The sequence below is a fragment of the Sarcophilus harrisii genome, chromosome 6 (assembly GCF_902635505.1).
Source record: "Sarcophilus harrisii chromosome 6, mSarHar1.11, whole genome shotgun sequence".
NCBI classification, from domain to species: Eukaryota; Metazoa; Chordata; class Mammalia; order Dasyuromorphia; family Dasyuridae; genus Sarcophilus; species Sarcophilus harrisii.
Window position 1 is genome coordinate 90,723,037 of NC_045431.1, and position 23,607 is coordinate 90,746,643.

At 37.0% G+C, this 23,607-nt stretch overlaps 2 protein-coding genes across 5 annotated transcripts in view; one reads left to right on the forward strand and one right to left on the reverse strand.

Moving 5' to 3' along the window:
* Positions 1-2,029: 2,029 nt before the first annotated feature.
* NAF1 (nuclear assembly factor 1 ribonucleoprotein) lies at positions 2,030-23,605 on the reverse strand. Of its 4 annotated transcripts, none has more exons than XM_031941531.1 (10): positions 23,440-23,605; positions 22,134-23,069; positions 18,490-18,637; positions 13,200-13,293; positions 13,086-13,091; positions 11,537-11,619; positions 11,063-11,220; positions 10,853-10,904; positions 9,503-10,316; positions 2,030-9,140 (listed from the first exon to the last, which is right to left on the reverse strand). In XM_031941531.1, the coding sequence occupies exons 2-10, from the start codon at positions 22,637-22,639 to the stop codon at positions 8,728-8,730; spliced, it is 2,274 nt and encodes a 757-aa protein (XP_031797391.1). In that variant the 5' UTR covers positions 22,640-23,069; positions 23,440-23,605; the 3' UTR covers positions 2,030-8,727. The 4 variants fall into 4 exon arrangements, with proteins under 4 accessions (XP_031797391.1, XP_031797390.1, XP_031797392.1 ...); XM_031941530.1 differs by lacking the exon at positions 23,440-23,605 and adding an exon at positions 23,243-23,374; XM_031941532.1 differs by lacking the exons at positions 13,086-13,091; positions 23,440-23,605 and adding an exon at positions 23,243-23,373.
* The window catches only part of NPY5R (neuropeptide Y receptor Y5), a 162,964-nt gene continuing 162,432 nt past the window's right edge, over positions 23,076-23,607 (forward strand). The window contains exon 1 of the mRNA XM_031941522.1: positions 23,076-23,214. The gene's annotated coding sequence lies outside the window, so the exon portion shown is untranslated. The remainder of the gene's footprint in view (positions 23,215-23,607) is intronic.

A 23,607-nucleotide genomic window follows, 5' to 3' on the forward strand; every position in this document is an offset into this window, starting at 1 on the left:
ATCAAATCTCTCGGAGAAATATCATGAGTATAGAAGCTTGATATATTCATCAAGCAAAAAAAGGACTTAGTAATGTAGAAGTTCCTCTAGCAACTCTTAAGTTTATTTCCCTTTTGGGGTGAGGCTAATTCACAGAGTGGCATCGAGTCCAGAGAACAGTAAGAGCTCTAGAGAAAGTGGACTCTTCTCGGAGAGGCTAGAATTCTATTGATTTTTTTATGACCAACTAAAATGGTCATTTTCTGTGGGTGGAATAAAGATTATACTGTACCCAAAATATATTATTACCTCAAGTGTTTTTATGGGAGCCAGGGACCAGGTAGAGATGTACCCAAGAGCCAAGTTTCTTATATTGTGATTTCCTAAGAGTACCTACTAACTCTGAGTAGAGCTATAAGCCAAGGAGTTATGATTTTGAAAAATGCTCCCAAGATTGGATCTGGACCATGTGTACCTAGAGAACAGGATTCTAGAATAAAGGAAATATTAACCACCAAAGTTTTACAGTGGGCAAAATATAAAATGACAAAGATTAGGGAAAGAGTAAAGCTACAGCTGTTTCCTATGAAGGAAAAGGTGTGTAAAGGGGCAATAGGGATGGCAGCTGGCAAGCCATCATCATCTTTGCTACTGATTTTTCAGGCTAGGCAGTGGGTGTGAGCAATCAATACACCTCACTGCAAATGTTGATATTTGATTTAGGTGATGGCCACAGTATCCTGGGTATGCTTCCATTCATGTCAGCCTTTGGGTCAAAACTGATTGCACCAAAAGATGGCTCTATGTCTAACTCACAGGATAGTAACAGCATCTGCCATTGAACACGGACAAGGCAATTTAGTGATCCTTAGATGAACTGGATTAAGTTCACTGCTCCATTCTCTAATGCTATGTTCTTATGGAAGAAGCTTTATTAATGTGTTTTTTTTTCTTTTTTAATCTATCTACATACTAAACTATAGGTTACCCTCAGATTCTTTTTCTCTCCCAGAAAATGATATTCCCATTATGCTCCCCAACTCCCCAGTTCACAAAAAAACATTTCTTCCCACAGCCCTTACTTGAACATCTCACTGTGATTTCCCCCATGAGTAAATATTGTACTGTCTGAAATTAAGCTGTACTAAGTATGACTTCAATGATGCAATCAAACATTTTGGGACAGATACCTATAACATGTGAGCCGTGACCTCCTTTTGTAGATTTGGAATGAAGAACATTAACCAGAGACAGATGTAAAATTATGTTTCAAAATTTATAGAATTTTCAACAAAAAATTGTTCTAATAACACTAAAGATTGTGTGGTATGAGAGTGGGAATGAGATATTCTTTGTTCAGAAAATTTTTATTCATGACCTTTCTAGGGATCAGTTTTTAACTGATTAAAGTTTTTAACTTTATCAGTTTTTGAAATTAATTTAAAGTATCTAAGTAACAATAAACTGAAAAAAACTTGATAGTTATATTGGAAAACTCTCCATTCAATTGAGGAGGAACCAATTTGGACAGATGGGAGAGAAATCAAAAAGGCATATAAATGACGCCACTCCATTTCATTGATTTTGTGAACATTTATTTGAGCATTTATTTAACATTTAAACATTGATAAACATTTAAGATATCAACATATACATGCATAATATAATTGTGTTACGGCACTCCACAACAGATTTACGGGACGATAACTTAGTTGGATAACTAAGTCGTTTACGGCACAAATTCACCAGCACCAATCGCAATATAGCCCTTAGCCCCAAATGGTTTTTAACTCTAGAGTTTCATAGAGTTTTACTCTATAGTTTACTCTACAGTTACTTATACTATAGTTAAAAAGAAAACTAACACCAAATAGAGAAAGATACATTTAACATAGATATTAGTATCAGTTTAAGATCTATGTAGCGCCAAGAATGTAGTAAGTAGCTACTGACAATCTAGAAAGACAATCTAAGAATCACTTAAAACTAATGGCGCTTAACAAGAACATTGAAGGTAAAGATATAGAGGGTTTGGGGGTTGGGTTGTTTGTTTTTTTTTTTTTTTGGCATACTTAAAGAACTACATTTACTCACAGTTTTTTGTTTTTTTTTTTGTTTGTTTTTGGCATTTTTACAGTATTACACATCACAGAAATACACATTATTATCACATGAAGGGAACATAGACCCTTCTTTTAAAGATACACAATTTACATTTGACACTTTAACATTGTGCCAATTTCATAGGACCCTGAGGCCCTGAGAGGTGCTAAGTGATTTGAGAGAGCTTTTGCTTCACTCAGTGATCTTCACTCTTTGCTCCTCTACAAGGACCTCCACTTCAGTAAAGGAAATTCTTAGACATGATGCTAAGGAAAATTTAATGTCTAAGACTTGACACCCATTGATCTCATTTAGTTATGAGAATGGGACATCTGAAAATTGATTTGAAGTCTTTGGGGAAAAGGACACTCCATAATTATTTGAAAATTACAAAAAAAACACAAACATTTCAGAGCTCTAATTTGGACTAGCAGTACATGAGACATAGGCCCGAGTTACTCTGCCTCAAATCAACTGCTAGAGGTTCCATAAAATAGGAAAATGGTTTAAAATATAATTCAACTCGATTTTTTTCTTTCGTATTCAAAACACTAATGGTGTTTCCTTTAAATGCATCCCTCTACTTCAGAGAATCTTGTTGTCAGAAAATTCTAGTCCAGCCCACTACTTCACTTTCCCATTCAACAGGACAAGTGGACTCCATTAAAAATTGAAGTAAGCAATCTGCATCTGGGATCCTAGTTGCCTGGCAATGTTGTTATAAGGAGCAAAACGGCCCAAAGAGAGCACCCAGGAAGATACTCACTGACTTCTCTCTCACAATCTCTTGCACACAGCCACCTTCTGTGGATGATTATAGAGCCTTTGTACAACCCCTCAGCACCAATGCAAATCTTTTAGAGTTTGAGATCACAAAAATGTTAGAATTAGCCAATAAATTTCATAGAAGGGTTAGTATATATATATATATATAGTACCAATTTAGGTGCTGTGAGGTTATATAGAGAAGTACATGTCTGGTCCTGACCCTCAAGTAGTTTAAAATCTAGTTGGGGAAAAAAGATACACACATACATAAAAGATTAAATTACAACTCAGAACAATGAATAAATCCTTGTAAGGCAGCATACAATTAAGTAAAAGATGAAGTATTATGAGTTTACATAATTGTCCTTTTTTAATAGTTAGAAAAGGCCTGATAAAGAAAGTAGGTTTGGGGTGGGCCTTGACAAAATGTAGATTCTAAGGGGAAAAAAACTTACTGTAAAATATTTCTGAGGTAAATAGTTTTGGTATATATATTCAAACATTTTATTTGACAGGCAAATTCCTAAGAATAACTTTTTGTGTATGTGACATTTGTCTAATATCAGATTTAAAGGACAAGAAGGGAGGAATGAGGAAAAAACCAAATAGTTGTATCAATCTTACATCTACTTAAGAATATAATTTATCAAGATCAGAAAAGCTTTTTTATCAACAGATTTTTAAACAAAATTTGGATTTATTTATATTTTTTTTTTCCCTTTGGGTGTAAACTTAATTTCACATAATGCTTTCATTTTAGAATTCTTAACATCTTTTATTTGTTCTAGAGATCTAAATCTCTGTGCAATCTTTGGCAATAAAGTAAGACAATACCTATAAATATTTTCCTAATTATGATGTAGAATAATTACATGAATAGAACATTAATTTGCTTCTCGATTTAAAGTCTCCCCTTTTATAATTGTCAAACTAATGAAATTAAGACGCCACAGATGCATTTGAACTCAACAATCTAGGAAACTGAATATGTCGATAAATGTTAAAGAATACTTCTAAAATTGGTACAGTGAGGCATTAGATTCATTGCTATATAATTGACTGGCTTTGAACTGTGGGTTCATATTAAGAATATGGAAAGTTTATACTAACAATAAGATATCGGGTCCAAGCATTCAACTGAACTTTATTCCTCAGCAGCAGACTGATGTTTCATCTGAACTAGAGGCATCTGTATACTTTCATGCAAAGTTTTCCTGACCACTTTAGAAATCACACAGCCAGTCACTTAAAAGCTTCTAATCAAGTGGATGTAAGTCACACTAACTGAACATGGCTGAGTAGCTGCCATCTATGAAAAAAACGACTGTACCCGGGATTGTGGTATTATGCATTTTTCTGATTCAATATATTTACAAACATACAAAACTTGACAGTATTGATCAAATTAATGCCTAGCTATTTTCTTTAACTTTTAAATATTATTAAAATTCATTTGATTACATATACTCTACAGCATACTTAATATTGTAATGTTGGTATTTACATTTGGCCAAAAAGAAAATTATACGTTAAATAAAAATCGCTTAGCTTTGAATGGGTAGCAACATTTATCACAATCTGTATATCTGAACCTAATAATGTCAAACCATCTCTTAGAAGTGATATTCGACAGTGCAGGCAAGTGTATCTTAACAATAGCAGTGGGATGTAGAATAAAGCGCATTCACTCCAGCGGACAATTAAGAACCCTTTAGAGTTTTCTTTCACCAAACTTGTTAGAGACCACCTTCACCTATCTATCACTCTTTAATTGGGGTTCTATGCTAACAAGCAGATTTTTTGCTTTGGGCTTGTTTTTTGTATGTTTTTCTCCATTAGTATCTGACTTGCCTATGATCCTAAGATCATCTTTCTGTTTGGAATGGCATCTGTCTCCACAAAAAAAAAAAAAAAAACCAGTTATGAGAGATTATCACATAAGCAACAAAATAACTTGGTTTTTATTCTTCTGAGTTCACTCATGTCACATTTACTTCAAAAGAAAATTTGATCATGGAATACTATTCTGATTTTATATTTCCTTTTCCCTCTGGTATGCGCATATACATCTCTAGTACTTGCTCACACTTAGTATTTTGTTTTAATACTATATGCAACCAAACCTCAACTATCCTGATTCTGCTAAGATTTACTCACAGTGTAAACATTTCTAAGGCCATTTTATTTATCTTGAAGAGTTTGGAATCAGAGTCCCCCTTCAGGAATAAGGGACCTGCTGGTTAGATTAACTTTTGATAGGTTTTGTTTGTTTGTTTGAACCAGATAAAATAGTTTTTCTAATATAGATATTTCTGATCCAGCATCCACTCAATCTCATAAACAGTCAAAAAGTTGGCAGCTATGATACTCAACACATAAACCAAGATGCCCCTAATTCTATAGCATGCAAGAGTATAGTTGCTAAGAAGTTCACTGACCATCCATTTTAAAAGATATTAAATAAACTGGTACAGGTTAAGAAATACATTTAATTAGATTAAATTGAAGTTATATATTGATATGATTTCAATCATTGAGGGAGAGTATTGAGGAAATCACTTAAGTCTCAATTTGTTTTGCTGTGATTTTAAAGGTTTTTCAACTTTACTGGAAAATAATCATACATGGTATCGTTCAAAAAAAAAAAAAACACATGAACTAAACTAGAAGAGTGATGGGGTGGTATGTGGTAATTATTAATAAAATTGTATTCTAATTGCTTAGGAATCAAGAGGGACTATAGGACCCCCTTGCATTTTAGGGAATTATGACTGTAAATATGTATGCATGGCATGCCATTTAACTGTCTTCCCACTGCAGCGTGAAGAATATTTAATATAGACTTTTAGTTAATTAGCCATTGTGTAACACTTTAAGATGGTAAGATTTTAATTGAGCTTATGTAATCTTTGGACCCTCACAACAACCCTGTGAGGTAAGTACTGCAGGTATTAGTATCCCCATCTTAAGGATGAGGAAACTAGAGGCTTAGAGAGGTACAAGATGACTTGCCTCGCCTCTCACAATGCTCTGATGACATTAAGCATTTAGTACGCTGTAGTACCACCCTTAAGGATATACTCTTTCCCATGGCATGTTCAAAAATAAATTTTTTTAAATGATGGTATAGTGAATAGAAAAAAAATCTAAAAAGGGTAAAAGCCTTTTAAAATAAACAATATCTAATATTTGTGAATTTCTCAAAGGGAGGGGATGTCTAGGAAGTATTACTTGTGAATTGTCAGATTTTAAATTTAATCATAGGCCTTGAGCTCTCCTGTTAGATTTTTTCTTTTTTAAATTCATGTCCCATGTGCATATGGGTTCTTAAATGATTTTGTTTGATTCATTAAATGTTGGATCCTGTAAAATATGATTAATTCCATAAAGACTCAACCAACAATTTGATTTGCCTCAGGATAATCTCATCTCATCAAGCTTTCTCTTAAAGATGGGACTTGATAGGAGTAAGAAGGCCTCTTTTTAATTAATAGAATATAAATGACAGTATCTTACATGGTTAACTTATAACTATCCGAAATCAATCCACTAATTTTTTTTAACTTTTACATTTTTCTTGTTTGTTCCTTTTCACCTGTGCTATAGACCAAGTTGTGAAGTAAATGGTATTAGGAATGTCAAGTGAAATGTTGTATACTTGTAAATGAAGATGCACTGTACATCTGGGATTAGGGGAGTAGTTGAATGGGGAAAAAATCTTGCATCAACTTTTTTCTGATGACAGTTTGGTATCCAAGATATATAAACAATTAACAGATATATACATATATATATATATATATATATATATGTTTCGTAGATCAATGTATGGAAAAACAACATTCACCTGAAAGCACAATTAGGCTATTACTTTGCTGCTTGCACGGATAATGGAAAAAATGATTAACTTACCTTTATAGCTGTGCATTTACCCTGGAAGGATTCAAACTGGCTACATTCAGCCACTTTCAGTATAAATTTTCCAGATCTATGAACCCATAACTCATGTTTTAAAAGAAAGTATTTGCCAGATTTTATTTGCCTAACATTTTAGTAATATGGTCTTGTACAGGGTTTTCAAAAATTCCTTGTGGACTTTTAAATTTCATATCATAGAAATGGTCTGCAAAAACTGATTTAAAACAAGTCTATTCAAATTTAGGACAATGGCATTACATGGCTGGACTCTTATTATAAGAAAAAGTATTCTTATTTCAGATCTAATGATGAAAGAAAAAAGACTGCCATAGATAAGCTATGCAAAATTTTAGTCTGTCTTTTTAATACCCAATGGTTTCAATGAATGGAGTATCTATACATACATTGTGAATGTATGGCAGATCTCGAGTTATTTTTCCCCAAGATAAATTATTTGGTAGAAGATCAACTGTACTATGCTCTAATCATTTTCTTTCAATTGGGGGTGGATAGAGATAAATTCTGCTAAGAACACATTTTTTTTTTTCCGATAGAATTTAGAACTAGAATTGCCAATGCAATGAACCTTCAAGAAAGCACTAGTCACAGCCTGTCTGGGTTACAGATTCTTCTACTCTAAAATGAGAGGACTAGACTAGATAGATAATTCATGAAGCTCCATTAGGATCTCGGATCTAGAGCTGGTCAGAAACTACCTACCTGCACTCTCATTTCACAAATGAGACTCAGAAACATTAACTGACTTGTCCAAAGTCACATAGGTAGTACTATTTGGACTGTGGTTCTTGTCAGCTTTAATTTTTGTTTGTTAAGTTTGTTTGCATAGATGTTGTACTACCTGTGTGACCCTGAACAAGTCATTTAACCTTCCAGAGCCAGTTCTAACATTGGTAAAATGAGAGCATGTCCTAGATGGTCCTGTGAGGGCCCTCACAAATCTTGAGGGACCTTATCAATTACCTCTCAAGTCTGACTGTCATTTTCAGTCTGAGGAACCTGAAGCCCAGACTGGTTCTGACTACTATTAAAGCCTCTGATTTTATACCTCACATGTGTGGGAAAGTAATATTTATCATAAGAATGCTTAATGAATGGAAGATAGCCAAATAAGTAAATTTTATAAAGATTCTCACTGAAGAATGGATACTACACAGTTTCACACTTAGAAGCTTTTTTTTTGTTTTTTGTTTTTTTTAAAGACTGGCCAACTTAGTAAAGACGGTGAAGATTCTTGTACGTATCCTAAAATCAAGTAATGTCAGCCACTGTATTTGAGCCACAATACCTAGTTATCTTTAATTGCCAAAGAATGCATGTTTTTTCTTGTCATCTCCATTTGCTAAATTTTAAAAATCAACGTGGTTCAGGATTTTTGAAAATTTTACGATCGATCAACAAAAGCCATTTCCAAATAAGTACATTTAGTTTAAAATAAACAAACAAACTTTATTTATTTATTTTCCCATATATCCTCAATGGGACTTCAAAATCTTATTTTGCTCAATTTAACACAATCGTTCTAAGTCAATCAATGGTTCAACATGATGAAAACCTGTTTAATCTCTGATGAAAGGTAGTCTATTTCTGCTATTTAGATCTATACTATGGGGGAGAGGAAGAAAAAAACCTCTTTAGGATTATAATCAAAGGGTTAAGTGACACATAATGACACATAATTTAAAAGTTTAAGTTGTTAAAGAGTTTTGTTTTGGACTTTAGTTTTCTTTTCAATCTGAGATCTAATTTTTTGTTAGGAGAGTATATGTCACTGTTTCATTACAGTTCACAAATATTTGCCAATTGAATAATGAATTATTTTACAGTAAGTGTTTTAATCTCTATCAAGTTTGTTTTCTTTGTAACTAGACTAAGGAATCACGTTTGTTTTGAGGAGCTCTGTCATCTGTTTCTGTAGTGAGCTCAGGAAACATGATCTGTCTAGTAATAGGGTCTATAGTGGGAGCAGTGCCCACCACCCCTAGAGTGATGGCCCTGGAAGTGCTGGTAAGGTGCATTGTGCACATGCTGAGACAGCCCAGACCAAGCCACATGCTGAGAGGGGTGAGCCTGATAATGGTGCATGTCAAAGTACTGAGGGGCCAACTGATAGGAATGCTGCATGAGAGAATTGTCTTGCCTGGGCTGAGGAGCAAACAGAGAGGGAGGGGCATCCTGGGCCAACCTGTGCTCAGCATTGTAAAACTGCCCCGCTGTCTGGGACCTGGAGTGGCTGGACTTGTGGTGTCTGCCCCGGGAGAATTCTCGGTGATACTCGCGTTTGCTGTAGCAGCTCCTTCCAGCCTCTCGAGGCTGGGGGCACCAATGAATAGGTGCCTCTCCTCCATAAGCACCTAGCAAGGGAAAAACAGCCATATACAGAAAAGCAAAAACAAAACAAAATTCTAATACAACTAAGATATATATATATATATATATATATATATATATATATATATATATAGGCATATCTTTTCTCCCCAGTGGACCTTCTGTACTTACTCAAAAGGCAACAAAATTCCAACAATTCGTTCTCTGTGATTTTTCCTATCATTTCCCATATCCAGTAGTTACAGAATAGAAAGCATATGGGTTTAAAACATTTGAAGGAAAAAGAATTCAAGATAGCTCTGGATTTTTCGTATTACTTTTTTAAATTGCTGTGAAATCCATTTTCTGGACTAAGCAATTCCCAAGTAATGTTACATTTACACACCGAGATTCTGATAGTCAGGCCGGTACTCAGCAGCAGGTCTGTACTCCTGGTTGTACTCAGCAGCAGCGGTGGCAGCTGTGGCGGGGGCAGCAGCGGCAGCAGCATGGTATTCCTGTGGGTATTCCTGAGGGAATTCCTGGTATTCCTGGGGGAATTCCTGCTGCCCATACTCTACCTGCCCAAATTCTGCCTGGCCATATTCCTGACCCCCAAACTCCTGGCAGTATTCCTGCCGGAACTCCTGCTGCAGAAGCTGCCTATGATCATGCTGGACCATCTGCCTGCGATCCTGCCTGCGATCATGGCGGTTGGAGTGCCTGTGCTCATGTCTGCTAGACTTTCTCTGATCCTGTCGGCCACCTTTCCTCTGATCTCTGTGTGCACCCTGTCTGTTTTCCGACTGGGTAGTTGTTCGTTCCCGGGCACCCAGTCTGGTGTCCTGGCGGGAAGTCTGCCTAGCCTCCTGGCGAGAAGCCTGCCTAGCCTCCTGGCGAGAAGCCTGCCTAGTCTCCGGCTTCTCCTCCTGCTTCTCCTCCTGAGCTTCCTCCTGAGCCTCCTCCTGAGCCTCCTCCTGAGCCTCCTCCTGAGCCTCCTCCTGAACCTCCTCCTGAGCCTCCTCCTGAGCCTCCTCCTGCCTAACGTCCTGGATGGCAAGGTGCCTGGATTCTGATCTGAAACCCTTGCGACCATCTCTGCTGTAGCTGGATCTGCTCTTTGACCTATACTCTGCCCTCTGCTTCTTCCGATTCCGTCCGTAGTACTTCTTCTTGCTCTTAGCTGCTTTTTCTTTTTCATCATCACTGAAATCAACAGCCTGTAGAATGAAAAAGTACATTACCCTAAACTACATGATAATCCCATTGATCCCTGAAGCAATTAATGCATATTAGGGATTCCAGATCTACATTTTTTAAAAAAATGCATTATTTTAATTAAATAAGCAAAATTCAAGTTCACCAACTTCAGCAATGTTGATTTTGATTTCAGTAATGAGAACTATTAGTTTGTTGATGGTTATGATACTTGTGTTAACATTTCATAGTGTTTGGTGATGAACTGGCAAGATAAGTTTCAAACCATCTTGGAAATCCATTAACCTACCTACTACTGCATAGAAACATGACCTTAAAGCCAGGAACACTTGGCTTCACTTTCCGCCCCTCACACATACTAGTTATGTTATTCCTGCCAAGATTCTTAGAACCTCTTGTTGCTTTAAGGCAACCTTCCCAAGTCATGAAGTGTCAGAGAAAGTGTTGACTCTCATGTTTATTCATAAGTTGTTAACATTAATGAAATCACTGGTCTGGTTCCCTAAAAGTGTGATAAATCAGAAAAAAATGGACTTACTTCAGGTGGTGGTTCTAGGTCATTCTTCCAAGAAGCATCAGAACCCCTATCCCTAGAAAGGGAAAAAAAGCAATGCATATTGTGTAACGATATATCGTCAAGGAAGAGAGAAAATAGTAATAAAACAAACAGCAAACAATATAAAAAATACAATCACTACAACCATGAAATGTACTTATGCCAATTAAAATTATGCTAAGAAATACTTACCTAATCCTGTCTGTGAATATGTAGCGAGTGAAATGCTGGATCGAGGGAGCAAAATACATGATGTCCCGGATTTTGATATCCTTTCTCTTGATATGTTCCATGCAACTGAACCGCAGAACATAGAAGGGATGTGCAACAGGCCCAAATATTTCGAAAATCTGAGGGTAGGGCATAAGAAGAGGAGTGAACATCAAAATGTACAACAACAACAAACAATGAGAGTCAGCTTAACTTTAAACTCAATTTGATAATATTTCTACAAGGAAGATTTAAAGGCAATTGTTAATATTAACATAATTCAAATAGAGTGTTCAAGGAAGTAGGTATGTTATTGAAGAGACCTGTATCCTTAATGCTACTCACTCTGAAAATTATAATGTCTTTTTTCAGTTATAGGAGGAGGGAAAAAAATCTGTCAATATGACACTGTCAAATACATTGGGCAAAATTTTCTTTTTAAAAATCCATACAAACCTTTCCAGCAGCATGTCGATTGCTCTTAAAGATCATGCTATCTTCACAAACTGGTGGTAGGTCAGTCACAGATTCAATTATCACTGAAAAACCAGATCAAAGAAATAATTAGCTGTATTTAAAAGAAACTTTAGTCAAAGGTAGTTTAGATGTAAATGTAAATGTAATGTTAAAGCTGATAATTTCAATGCAAGTTAAAACTACAATTGAAGGCAGGATCTTATACTTAAAGCCTATTCTTGGATATGGGAAGTATACTATTAGCTAAGAAGAGATCTTGCTGTTTAGAAGGCATAGCTAACCCTACAAATCACAAAATTTTTAGAGGTATGAATTCAACCATATTATATGTCAACAAATGTTAGCTTTGGACATTTACAAAAGCAAAAAGAAAAACCAAAAAACCAAAAACAAAACAAACCTGAAACATTTTAGAGCATCAAAAAAACCCTTCATTTTTAGAAATTCTTCCTACATTTAAGACTTCAGCCATTCCCACCCCCATCCTCATCCCCACCCCCCTCAAGTATTTCCTTTTATCCTGCCCTCAGGCATTATCTGATGACACATGAAAAGCTTTTACAGGACTCAAAGCATCTTCTGCTGGCATAGGTGGTAGAGCAGGTATGAGTTGCACAATAATGTGGTCTTTTTCATCACAGCCATCTCTTTGAACTTCCCAGATTCTATTGATTACATTGTACTTTTTTTTCTTAAAAAAAAAAAAAAAATTAAATCTAGACCCACTGGAATCTCTCATTGATCTAATACATCCTAATACTGATCTAATAAAATCCTGACAAGAAAATGCAAAGAAGAAATAATACTTTTACATACATATTTGGAATAAGTTAATCCATTTGAAAATGCAATTAATTTTGTTAGATGAAATACAATTAATTTTGTTAGATGAAATATTTATGTGTGGTAATGTACCCAATTTATTTACAGGCCAATAAAATCATCGAATTAACAAATTTAGGGTTGGGTCTCATGGAGCCAGAAATAAAATTGAGGATGAGGGAAGAAACAGTTTGTCTTATATGACAAAAGCAATGTTTTTATATTTCTTAATTTGGAGGACTCTAGATATTTATCACATCCAAATATGTAAAGAATCACTAGGTACTGAAAGCCAACTTGCAATCCAAGATTGGTTTGAGCCTATGCTTTTCATCTTGCAAATAATCTTTTCTCTAATGACAAGGAACATAAAAGGGAAAACTCCAATTCTTGAGATCTGGGTTCTATTTTTAACTCTGATTTTGCTATGTGATATTATTTAAGTTTCAATGCTTCAACATCAATGTAATTATGTACTTCTTACCTGACTCACAGGTAACTGTGATGACAAATCACTTCATTTAGTATTTTTCTTCATCATATTTTGGGCTAAGTGGTATATTAAATTCTTACGTATTTTGAAATTTTGAAAATCGTGTAACTTTATGTAAAGTACTGATAAAACCAAGAGAATCCAAGAATTTCACGATTCCTAAAGAGCAGTACAAAAATCACAGTACTTAAATATAAAGAAAATCCTTTTTACCTTTTCCTTAATTGTTTGCAAGATAAAATAACAAAGAAAATATAGATCACTAAGAAAATGTGTCAAACAGTTAAGTATAAATAGTGAATATAATTAACAAAATATTTTACATACCTAGTTTTTCGATAATACCTGAAACCCTCCCAAAGGGCTGTAGGTCAACACTTTCAGGCAGAATGAGAGTCATATCATCTGCTGGAGCAGGTGCCTACAAATAAAAGTATTAATTTAGCAACTAAAAATAAAAGGGAAATCTACTACTCACACTTATAACAACACTTTGATGTTTACAAGGCTTCCATACATGATCTCATATGAATTTCATGATAACCTTAACAAAGTAGCAATTCAAGTCATGCCTCCTCATTTTACAAACATTTTCCTAATGACATGATGAGAACTTTCCTACTAAGGATATAGTTGGATCCATATGACCCTGGAGAATGCATGGAGCTTTGGATCAATGACTTGTTCCCATCCTATCACACCCAAAAACTGGTTTAAAAAAAAAAAAACCCACATTGAAGAGAGAAAGAATTCAGTCTGGACCTTGTATTTCAACTTTAACTACACTATTAATCTTAATTTATCAACAACTCTAGAGAGCACTTTAATAAACTCCCTTAGAAAATCCCTTGATTATCTAGACACCATCATCAAAAAACATTAATTAATTAAATGTTTAATTGTACACGACGCTGTTAGGCATTGTGCCAATAGAAGCATACTAAACCATTAAATTTTCCTCTGAAAAGACAATGCTTATTATTTAACTCTTATTACCTCCCTCAGAGTTCTCACTCTGTATTTTCCAAAATTACTGTCACTGATCAAAAGGCCATGAGAATATATTTGAGAATTAGCTCACAAAAATCCAAAACAAATATAAAAGTCCCATCTCAACAACAACAAAATTAGTGTAACAAAAATAATTTAAAAGATAAAAAACAATTTTCTGTAATTCATTGATTTACACAATGTTTCTGAAAAACAACTTTTTCCAAATGGAATCATATTTTAAATGCACAAAAGGGGCTCTTTACTTTAGTAAATTAGGGAAATTATTGCTTTTGGACCACAGAGAATTATTGTCTAAATAATCCATTAAGAAAAATATTTTCACTGAGCAAGGCATGTCTGCATTTTTATTTTAAGTGGGACATACAAGGAGAATGTTTTCCCCTCCCCAAGTCTTTCTCCATTTAAGAGAGAATACCTTATAATAATAAGATATTATTGTACCTTATAATGGACTGCCTAACTCTGGGTAGCAGTTAGAAAACTTTTTAATCATCCAACCTGCTTGTTTCAATTGCAAAGACTACAAAATGTACAACTCTGATTTATTTGTATATCCATAAGTCAAATATATTTTTTACACAAACACATCTCATAATTAATTCTAAGTCTTTTAAGACTTGTGCAGCATGTATCATTTCCATAGAAAAGTTATTTCATGTTTAAAAAATATGCTTGCCCCAGAATTATGGTTTGCAATAAACTAAGAAAATTGAGATTTTCTCCCCATTTCAGTGGGGAAAAAACTAACAATTAGAATAGTGTATCTTTGAAGCACTATTAGAAATGATATGGCAGCCACATGAAGTGACTATAGCTGCTTATGATTCAAACGATCAATAAATGTTAGACAAGTACAATCCTAGCACTAACTAAAAAAAAGTTCCATTCTGTTTTAGTTGCTAGGTTTTAGAGGCATATGTGCACTTAAGTATTATTTGTCTTAGGTCACTTTTAATTTACCAGAGTCACTTAACTCAAATCTGGCCCCATTTTAAAATACACAAAAGCCAGAATATTAAGCAAGTAAGGGTTAGCCTATATCAAATGTTATGATCAATTAGCCACTAGGGCTAATTTTCATTTTCCTATGAGGAATGGAATTTGTTCTTTTCTCTGCTAGGGTAGGGTACAAGATGTTCATATGAAAGCTTTTGGTTAGAGATGAAATCTCACAATATATTAAGCAATGTGATACTGGGAAAAAAAAAAAAAAAAAAGGACAGCAAGAATACAAGTTATATGGTCACTCGAATGAACCACACCCTGAAAAATGATTCTTGTCATTTAATCCCGATCTTTGTATTGTTTTGACAATTCACCAAAAACCATTTCATATATATATATATAACAAAGAAATCCATATTTCTATTGTGTTTTTAAGTTTTTCAAGTGCTTTTCTCATAATAAAGATGAAACGTAAATATTATAACTTTTTCAGATATAAGAAACCCAAAGCCAAAGTCACAAAGCTAATCACTGCCAAGTCAAGTGTCCTGACTGCATGTCCAGAGTCTTTTCACCATCAAAAATGCAATTTCCCATATTTAATCCTAGAACTCATTTAGCAGGTAGGACAAGTGCTATTATTGCCATTTTAAAGATCAAAGTGCTAATGTTGATGCAAAATGTAATTTTTTTTACAGAATAAAGAGAATACGTACTTAGCCCTTCATAAAAATTAAGACGCTTTTTTCATATAGAAAGGTGATGTTATTGATCTACCAAAGGACTTGTGCCCCCTATTGGTTTTGGGGGCTTTTTTTGGTAAGAATCATATTTGTTTTTAGTAAGAAATGCTGCTTCAATTCCATCGTCCAATAGCTAATGAAATTAAGGGACTTGTGGAAGGTCATTGCTGTTTATGACATCACCTGAAGATCTAAGGGATGTAGTCTAAATATATGTTTTTTACATTATACAATTATAAGTTAGGTTATGAAAAGTTTGCGGCCAACAGTATAAAGGCAAAAATGTCTAGCTAAGCCATTTGAATTTTAATTTTAATTAGAAGATCATCTAGAGACATTTAAGATTTGTAAATAGGAATGTGATATTCACTTATGATAGGTGCACCCCCCCCCCAATATCATTTCTAAAGATGGTCAAAATTTTGTTGACTTTGGAGAATAAAACACAATAGGCTTTATGAAATGGCCTCCATTCAAAACAGATCCTGTAGAGTAGAATTTTCGTTTGTTTCTTTTTAATCTGAATTCCCATGTCCTCATTTGTGAAATGGGGGAAATATCACATATTTAAAACTATGTAATTTTTAGCGTTGTGGTCAGGAAAATACTTAGCAAACTATATGAATGCACCATCATTTTAATCATTCTTTCAACACATCTGATGTACCCAGAAATGCAATTAAATGTAAGTCAACAACGCTGTTGCCCCTTCACTCTCACAGATGGGTAAGACCTGAAAAAACCATTAAAACACCTTTTTCCCCAAATAACCTAATTTTATCTTTCTGCTTAGCTCTCCTTTTTTTTTTTTTTTTTTTTTTTTTACATGCACTGGGTTTCTACAAGTTCTGTTTTAAAGATCTTTCTCAGAAACCTCAGTTGAATCCCAGACATTTGCTTGTAGAACTCTCGAAAAGACACAAGCTAATTTTTAATGGTTTCTCTGGCCCTTCTACACATCATTTGTTTGTTTGAATTTCTTTAGATCACTCCTTCCATCTTTGCTACTTATATCAGGAATGGAATCCAGTTCACTTATGGAAAAATTCCCTTTCTCCCTTAGTGAGTACACAGCTCTTTTCCTCTTGCCTAAGATGGCCAAATAGGTTACTCATCACACCTCAAGGGTGGACGGCATAGTTGGGAGGACATTCACTCTTCAGAACAAGTAAGGATTTTATTAATTTAGTGACCAGAGAAATAGTCATAGTTAATTTTTTTTCCAAAATTAAACCCATTTAAAAGGCTTAAGTTTAAAGTTTAATAAAAACAAAATCTGTTAAACAAAGGCAAAAACTCATCTTAACTTCTGATAGATTAAAGTACACCTGAAATTAATATATAATTTAATTCAACAAGGATTCATTAAATAAATACAAGTTGCAAGTAGCAACCATGCCAGTAGCAAAATAACAAGATAACAGTCGAGATAACCAAATCAGCCTCCATCACAATCATAAAAAAAAATAAGAGCAAATAATCCTTAAAAGCAGGCTTTGAAATACTATCCCCAACCACAACCTGAACACCCCTTTCCCAACCAAGGCACCAAAAAACAAGGTTCCAGATTCTCCCAAATTAAAAAAAAAAAAAAAAAAAGAAAAAAACATCAGGGACTTTATTAAACCGTAATCCATTCCACATCATTCAAGTAAACTCTCCATTAAGCAGTTAAGTAGCCTAATGGTTAGACTCTGCCACAGCCTCAGTGGCAGTATGCCCTGTGCAAACAAATTTCCTACTACCTTTCAAGTAACCCTATTCTACAAGGCAAAAAAACAATATGAAACAGACCTAAGAAGATGAAATTAAGTTGCACCTATTTAAATAGAATTCCTTAAATAAACATTCCCCTTGTGAAGCTTTTTTTTTTTTTAATTAGCTGCTTATGCCATGTGTTCTGTTTGTATTTTTAAATACGTTGAAGGAAAAAAATGACAATCACATTAAAAATGCAGAGTCTATCAGAAGCCTGGCTATAAAACTTTAAGGAAATTATAGTAAAAACTATCTTGATAAGAAAATTCTGACTGGAAAAGGCTAGTCACATATGACAAAGACTGCTGTTTTTTTTCTTTTCGATCTGTTACTTTATGAAAGAAAAGGCAAACAGATTTTTTTTTGGTTACAAGTTGACTAATGCCTTTTTAGGACTAGTACAAGGCAGTCACAGATCAAGGTTATATTCAACCAAATTTTACGTATCAATAAGGTGTGTAAGAGCCTGGATGTTTTTTAACACCCCAAATTTCTTTAAATGAAAGAACCAGTTAAAGGTCTTTATGACTGCTTTTAAAAGATATACATTTTTATCTGGAAGTGTAATTGTAAACAGAGGCAGACAGGAAATAAGCAGCTTCATTGATGCTAGTTTTAATACTCCCAAAACAAAGAAGTGGCAGCCAGGACCACACTCTTGCAATTATATTGAGTCCTAGTCATCTTTAGATATATTCCAAGTCTCTTAAAAGACGCTGCTAAAGTTTTGAAAAAAAGATAAATATGAACATCTAATCAATTTTCTGTCTGTTTCTTGAACTGTCTTAACTAAAAAAAAAAAAAAAAAAAAAAAAAAAAGATTTCCCATTATTATTGAGCCCAATTCCCCTACCTATGGATAGAACGCATAGTCTGTATGGGGAAGTTTCAGTAACAGCTAAGAGGCAGGAAGGATACATTTCTTTGCCTCGGCGCTGGGAAATTTAGAATAAGTAGTATAGAATATTTGAACTGAGTGGTCCTTAGAGATTCCCAGTCTAAATCAAGCCTCAATTTCAAAGATTAGGAAAGGCAAATTCGGGGATATCAACACCTTTAAAAGGCTTATTTTTGAGCCTTTTAAGGTAGAAAGGTGGGAAATGGGCTCAGTGTGTTTGGGAAATTATATTAAGAAATAAAGGGAACTCAGATCTTACATCAGCAGCAGGTATGTCTTTCTTTTTAAAGCAGAAGATGCTCTTCTGCTTTGGTGCACAAGCCTGGCCATCTTCTTCTTCCTCATCATCTGGGCCATGAAGTTCTCGAATTCTACAGGAGGCTGCTGAGGTTTCAGAATCCGAGTCGCTGTCAGGAAAAAAAAAAAGTCACAATTTAATTTAGTAAACTCTTTCCACAACATTAAAATCAGAATATACTTTACTCAAACCCAAACTGGAAAATCCTTGCTTTACTATTTCAAAAGACCTGTTTTACTTCTATTTCTTACCTTAAGAAGATTTCATGAATTAAACCTCTAAAAAAATGTACCTCTGGTGGCTATTCTAACAAACAAACTGGTATTCTCAGTCAAGAGAAATTATCTCCTGCCCAGTCTGAAGTTTTTTTTCCAATTTGCTGGGCACTTAATTAACACCTACCTTCCATCTCCTTTTGCAATCTTTCAGTTCTCACTTCAACAATGTTAACTTCAACTAAATATAGTGAAAAACAGAACTATGAGAGTATTTTCTCCCCTGACAAATACTGAGCCCCCTTCTGACATATTTTCCCTTACAGAGTTTTTGAAGGACCTTAACTCACCTGCCCTCTTCAGGGACTCGGATTCTTAAATAGGCATATGCACACCCCATCCCGAAAAAAGCAAAGGCTGATGAAATTTCATAGACTTGACAAGGTACCATCAGTAGCATACAGAAATGCTTAAAAGGTCGGGGCTAGCCTAGTGAAACCTCACTTTTTTTCGGGTGCCATCACATCGGCTAAGTTTCTGCGAAGTATTTTTGAATTTGTTAAGATCGAATTCAGAGCTAGAAGGAGCGTTAGAATTCATCTAGCCCAAGAATGAGGGAGGGATAGAGAAGGAAAGTTTCCTTCTCTTTCCCAAGAAGTGGAGTATGCTGCAGTACTGCACTGGCAATATATACTATCTCTAGCCCAGCCCCCTCATCACGCCCAGCCCCCTCATCCTGCCCACCCTCCTCCTTGCACCCAGTCCGCTAGTCAATCAGGGTAAAGTGCCAATCCTGGACCACGCCCCCTAACCTACACAAAAAATCTATCTCTTCTGCGGTGTCAAGAGCATGGCACTTGGGAATAAGAAAAAGAAAAAGAAAAGGAAAAAACCAAAAAAACTGGGGTTCCGACTCCATTATACAACACTTTTTATCAGGTAAAACTAAAAACAAATCACTTAGCTTCTCTGAGATAAATTTCCTCATCAAATGAGGAAACTGGAATCTACAGGAATTATTATTATAATTATTAAAATAACAATCCTTTGCTCTAAGAGGAAAATGAAAATACATATGCAAAGCATTTTGAAAAAATAACTAAGTACTAAATATGAATGCTGTCAGCTATTAATTCTATCCCGTTCTGTCTGAAGACACTAAATCAATGAAATTTTGCAGAAAAAAATATATTAACTTTCACCATCCAATATAAATCTCAAAGTAAAATTCAACTAATTTAGCAAAGGAGGAATGCTCCAGGTACTCAAGCACCAAAGGTTTCAATAGGGTTAGGCGCAATGTAAGGTTTCTGCAATAAGCTGTAAAAAAAAAATAAGTATCAATATCTTGGTTCCAGACTAGATTCCTCTCTCCCTCCTTTTCAATCTGCTCAAAGTATCTGCTACCATATAAATGTACAGCTCTGACTGAAGCTTAACCAATAACTAAGGGGAAAAGGGGAGGAGTTAACGATTAAGGATCAAAGAGCACTTTTTTTGGTGGAGGTAGAATCCGTTAGCAGAGTGCAAAATAACTAATTATCTTCCACTTTAGAGAAGAGGGGCAAAATAGTCCCTCAGATTAAGCACTCCCCAGTACTTTTTTTTAGGGGTGGGGTAGAGTTGCTGCAGGAGAGAAAAGATTCATGATTGGGAGAGCTATGTAGGAGTGATTACCCCTAAGAATCTATAACCCTCCTTTTTAAGGCAATGAGACTTAAGAAGGGAGGGTAAAAAGTATTGCTACATACACAAAACCTGGGGTGAGGGAAAATGAAATGCCTAATAATCCCACCACTTTTTATAATGGGAAATTAAAAGTCAAGAATTTGGGAGGAGCAAAGCGACATCTAGATACCCCAATAAAACATCACAGAGCAATTTTGGGGAGGGCTAAAAGCACAGAAAAAAAGGTCAATAATGAGTTGTAACTAAGAATGAGTACTGATCACTTAATTAAGAATTGAAAAGCAAGTTTCAAGAGAAAGGAATTGAATCAGGAGAGTAAAATACTGCTAAATACTCAGGACTTGGGAAAGAATAACTGCCCCAATTTAGGACTGCAAAGCATTTTGGGGGGAAGTACAGAGAATAACTAAATCTCCCCAATTTGGAAGGAAGAACCACCAACAGGTCATTCTGATCAAGGATGGCAAAACATTTTTTGAGTAAGAGAAATGGAAAAAAAAAAAAAGGTGTGTTATAATTTGGTGAGAAAATGGGAAGGTTTATCAGCTCAATTTAGGATTATTACAATGCATTTTTTTGGTGGGTTAGATTGCAAGAACTGCAGGAAGGCAAAACAACATATATGACAAAACAGTTACGCCGGTGAACAGAGGAAGACTAAGCACCCCATTAAAAATTGAAAAGCACTTTTGGTGTTGGGACCAGTAAGGCAGAAACATGAGCAATTATTGTAAATTCCTGTGACTTTGGGAAAAAAGTTAATCCCCCAGACTAATTATGCCCCTAAACTACGGGGTTTTTTTTTCCCCCTGGAAGGGTGTCAAACGATATTGCTAACATATTAGGGGAAGAATAAGACTACAGAAGAAAGAACCATTCACCCCATTAAGAGCCACAAAGCATTTTTTGACAGTAAAAAGCGCTAAATTCTGACAAGAGAAGAGAGACTCAATTGTTCCAATTAAGGATTTACTGTACTTGGAGAAGAGAATTTTGAAGGGGGAGTTAAAATTTTACTGCTAAATACTTATGTCATGGGAGAAAAAGAAGAGGGCTCTTCGCCCCAATAGACAAGTATTTTTTTTTTTTAATATAATGCAGTCAAAACTAAGTTTTTCCCACATACTCAACCCTCGGAGGAGAAACATGCCAGACATCACCTCGATTTACAAATACGAAGCATTTTTAGCCGCGTAGTTGGGAAGGGAAAACTCGCCCCATGCATTCATTTGTGACCTGGGCAAAGAGGTGTCTGGGCACAGTAATCCTGGGGAGAACAACAGTTTTGGGGGGAGAAATAAGCGTGGCAGGAGCCATCCCAAGCTTCTCCTCAAGATCGATGGTTTTGCGGGCAAGTCAGTGAGAAAGCCCGCAAAGCCCTTTTTTTCCCAAAGTTACCGCTCAAGCCCAGAAATTTAAGTAGGGAACGAGTACAAGACGCTTTTTTTTCCAGGAGACACAGAGACGCTCAGAAACGCAACAAGTGACAAAAGCTCCTCTGCACTCAGAGACAAGGCGGGGCTCATCCCACACTTTTTAGCCCGGGTTTGGAAGGGAAGAGATGTCAACAGGTTAAGAGGGAGCCCGGCCTCGGGGAGAGGAGCCCTAGCGAGGAGCACGCACGCACCCCCCCCCCCGCCCCGCCCGCCCCCCAGGCCACACGCCCAAGCCTCGGGGGCTGGGGGGGCCTCTTTTTCACACCTGGCTGAGTCCCAATTGTGCAGGGGCTTGGCTCGGCTGGGTCCGGGCAGGCAGTCGTCATCGTAGTCCATGGGCTCCTCCTTGCCCACTTTGAGGGGCTGCTCCCAGACTACCAGGGACAGGTTGGCCTCATCCTCATCCTCATCCTCTTCCTCATCCTCATCCTCATCCTCATCATCGCTGTCATCTTCGTCATCGTCAAGGACCTTATGGCTGGGTCCCGGCTTGGGTTCACTCAGTCCTGCCTTGGGGTCTCGGATCAGGGAGGACGGACCCTCTCCCGGGTCGGGGTCGTCATCGGGGTCATTTTCGGGGTCGTGGTCACGGGCACGGGTCTCACCAGTACCGGCGGGCTCTACTTTAATGCTTTTGTCCTCCGCCTCGGGCTCCTCCTCCATCCCTTTCTTCCCGTCCTCCTCCTCCTTCCCCTCGGCCCCGTCCACCTCCTTCCCCTCTGTCCCGTCCACCTCCTTCCCTTCTGCCTCCTCCATCTCCTTCCCCTCCATCCCGCGCCCAAGTTGGGCCGCTCTGCTCACTTGGGGTGTCTCCCTTACTTTTCGCTGGTCCCCACCCCCTTTAACTTTCTTATCCCCCTTTCTCCTTCCCGGGTCCGGAGACCCTCCTGCTGGCCCTCGGACACAGACGCCCCAAAGTGGAACGTCTGCGCCAGGAGCAAGGGGAGGAGGACTCTTTTAAAAGCTCAGGAGCTCACGCGTTCACCCGGTAACAGCCACGCGGGCAGGCGGGAGGGCGCCGGGGAGGAGGGAGGGCGGGAGAGCAGGCGAGCACACACCGAGCTGGACCATGGGAGCCGAGCGCCCTCTGCCGGTCGCAGACGCACACGCACGCCACGCGCCACGCGCCACGCGCCTCGCGGAAAGCAGCTCCACTTCCGGGCGGGGCTCAGAAGAGAGGAGAGATCGAACCGCTAGGAGCCTGGAGAGAGGGAGGAGGAAAGAGGAGAAAGGGGGAGAGAATTAGGAGCAGGCGGTCAGGCGGGCTGGAACTTGGGCCCCGGTGGCCTCAGGCTAGAAAAGTAAATGGCCAGAACGCTCCCAAAAGAGGAGAAAAGACCAGAGAGGTAAACTAAGGAAAGCGGTTAGACTCACGAGGGCAGCAGGGTGGCCAGAGTCTCCTACACACTGCCTGAAGGGACGGAACCAGCCTCAACCAGCTCAAACCGGCCTAAGCACTAGGGGTAGGGAGGGGAGTTAAAGAAGGCGGAAGCGGAAACCTGAGAACCGGAAAGCATTCGAATAGGTCATTTCAAGGAGTAGTACAGGCAATGAATGGGTTAAAAACTAACCCGTAATGGTACCCTAAAACACCAGTGTGATCTTAAGCACCCAAGAATGGCACTTGCTATCGTCGACTTTTACTTCCTCTAAAAGTTTACGGCACCCAAGTTGCTAAGTTGTCCTGCCAGAAAAGTTTCCGGAAAAGATGACGTAGTGCATGACCCGGCGCAACATGG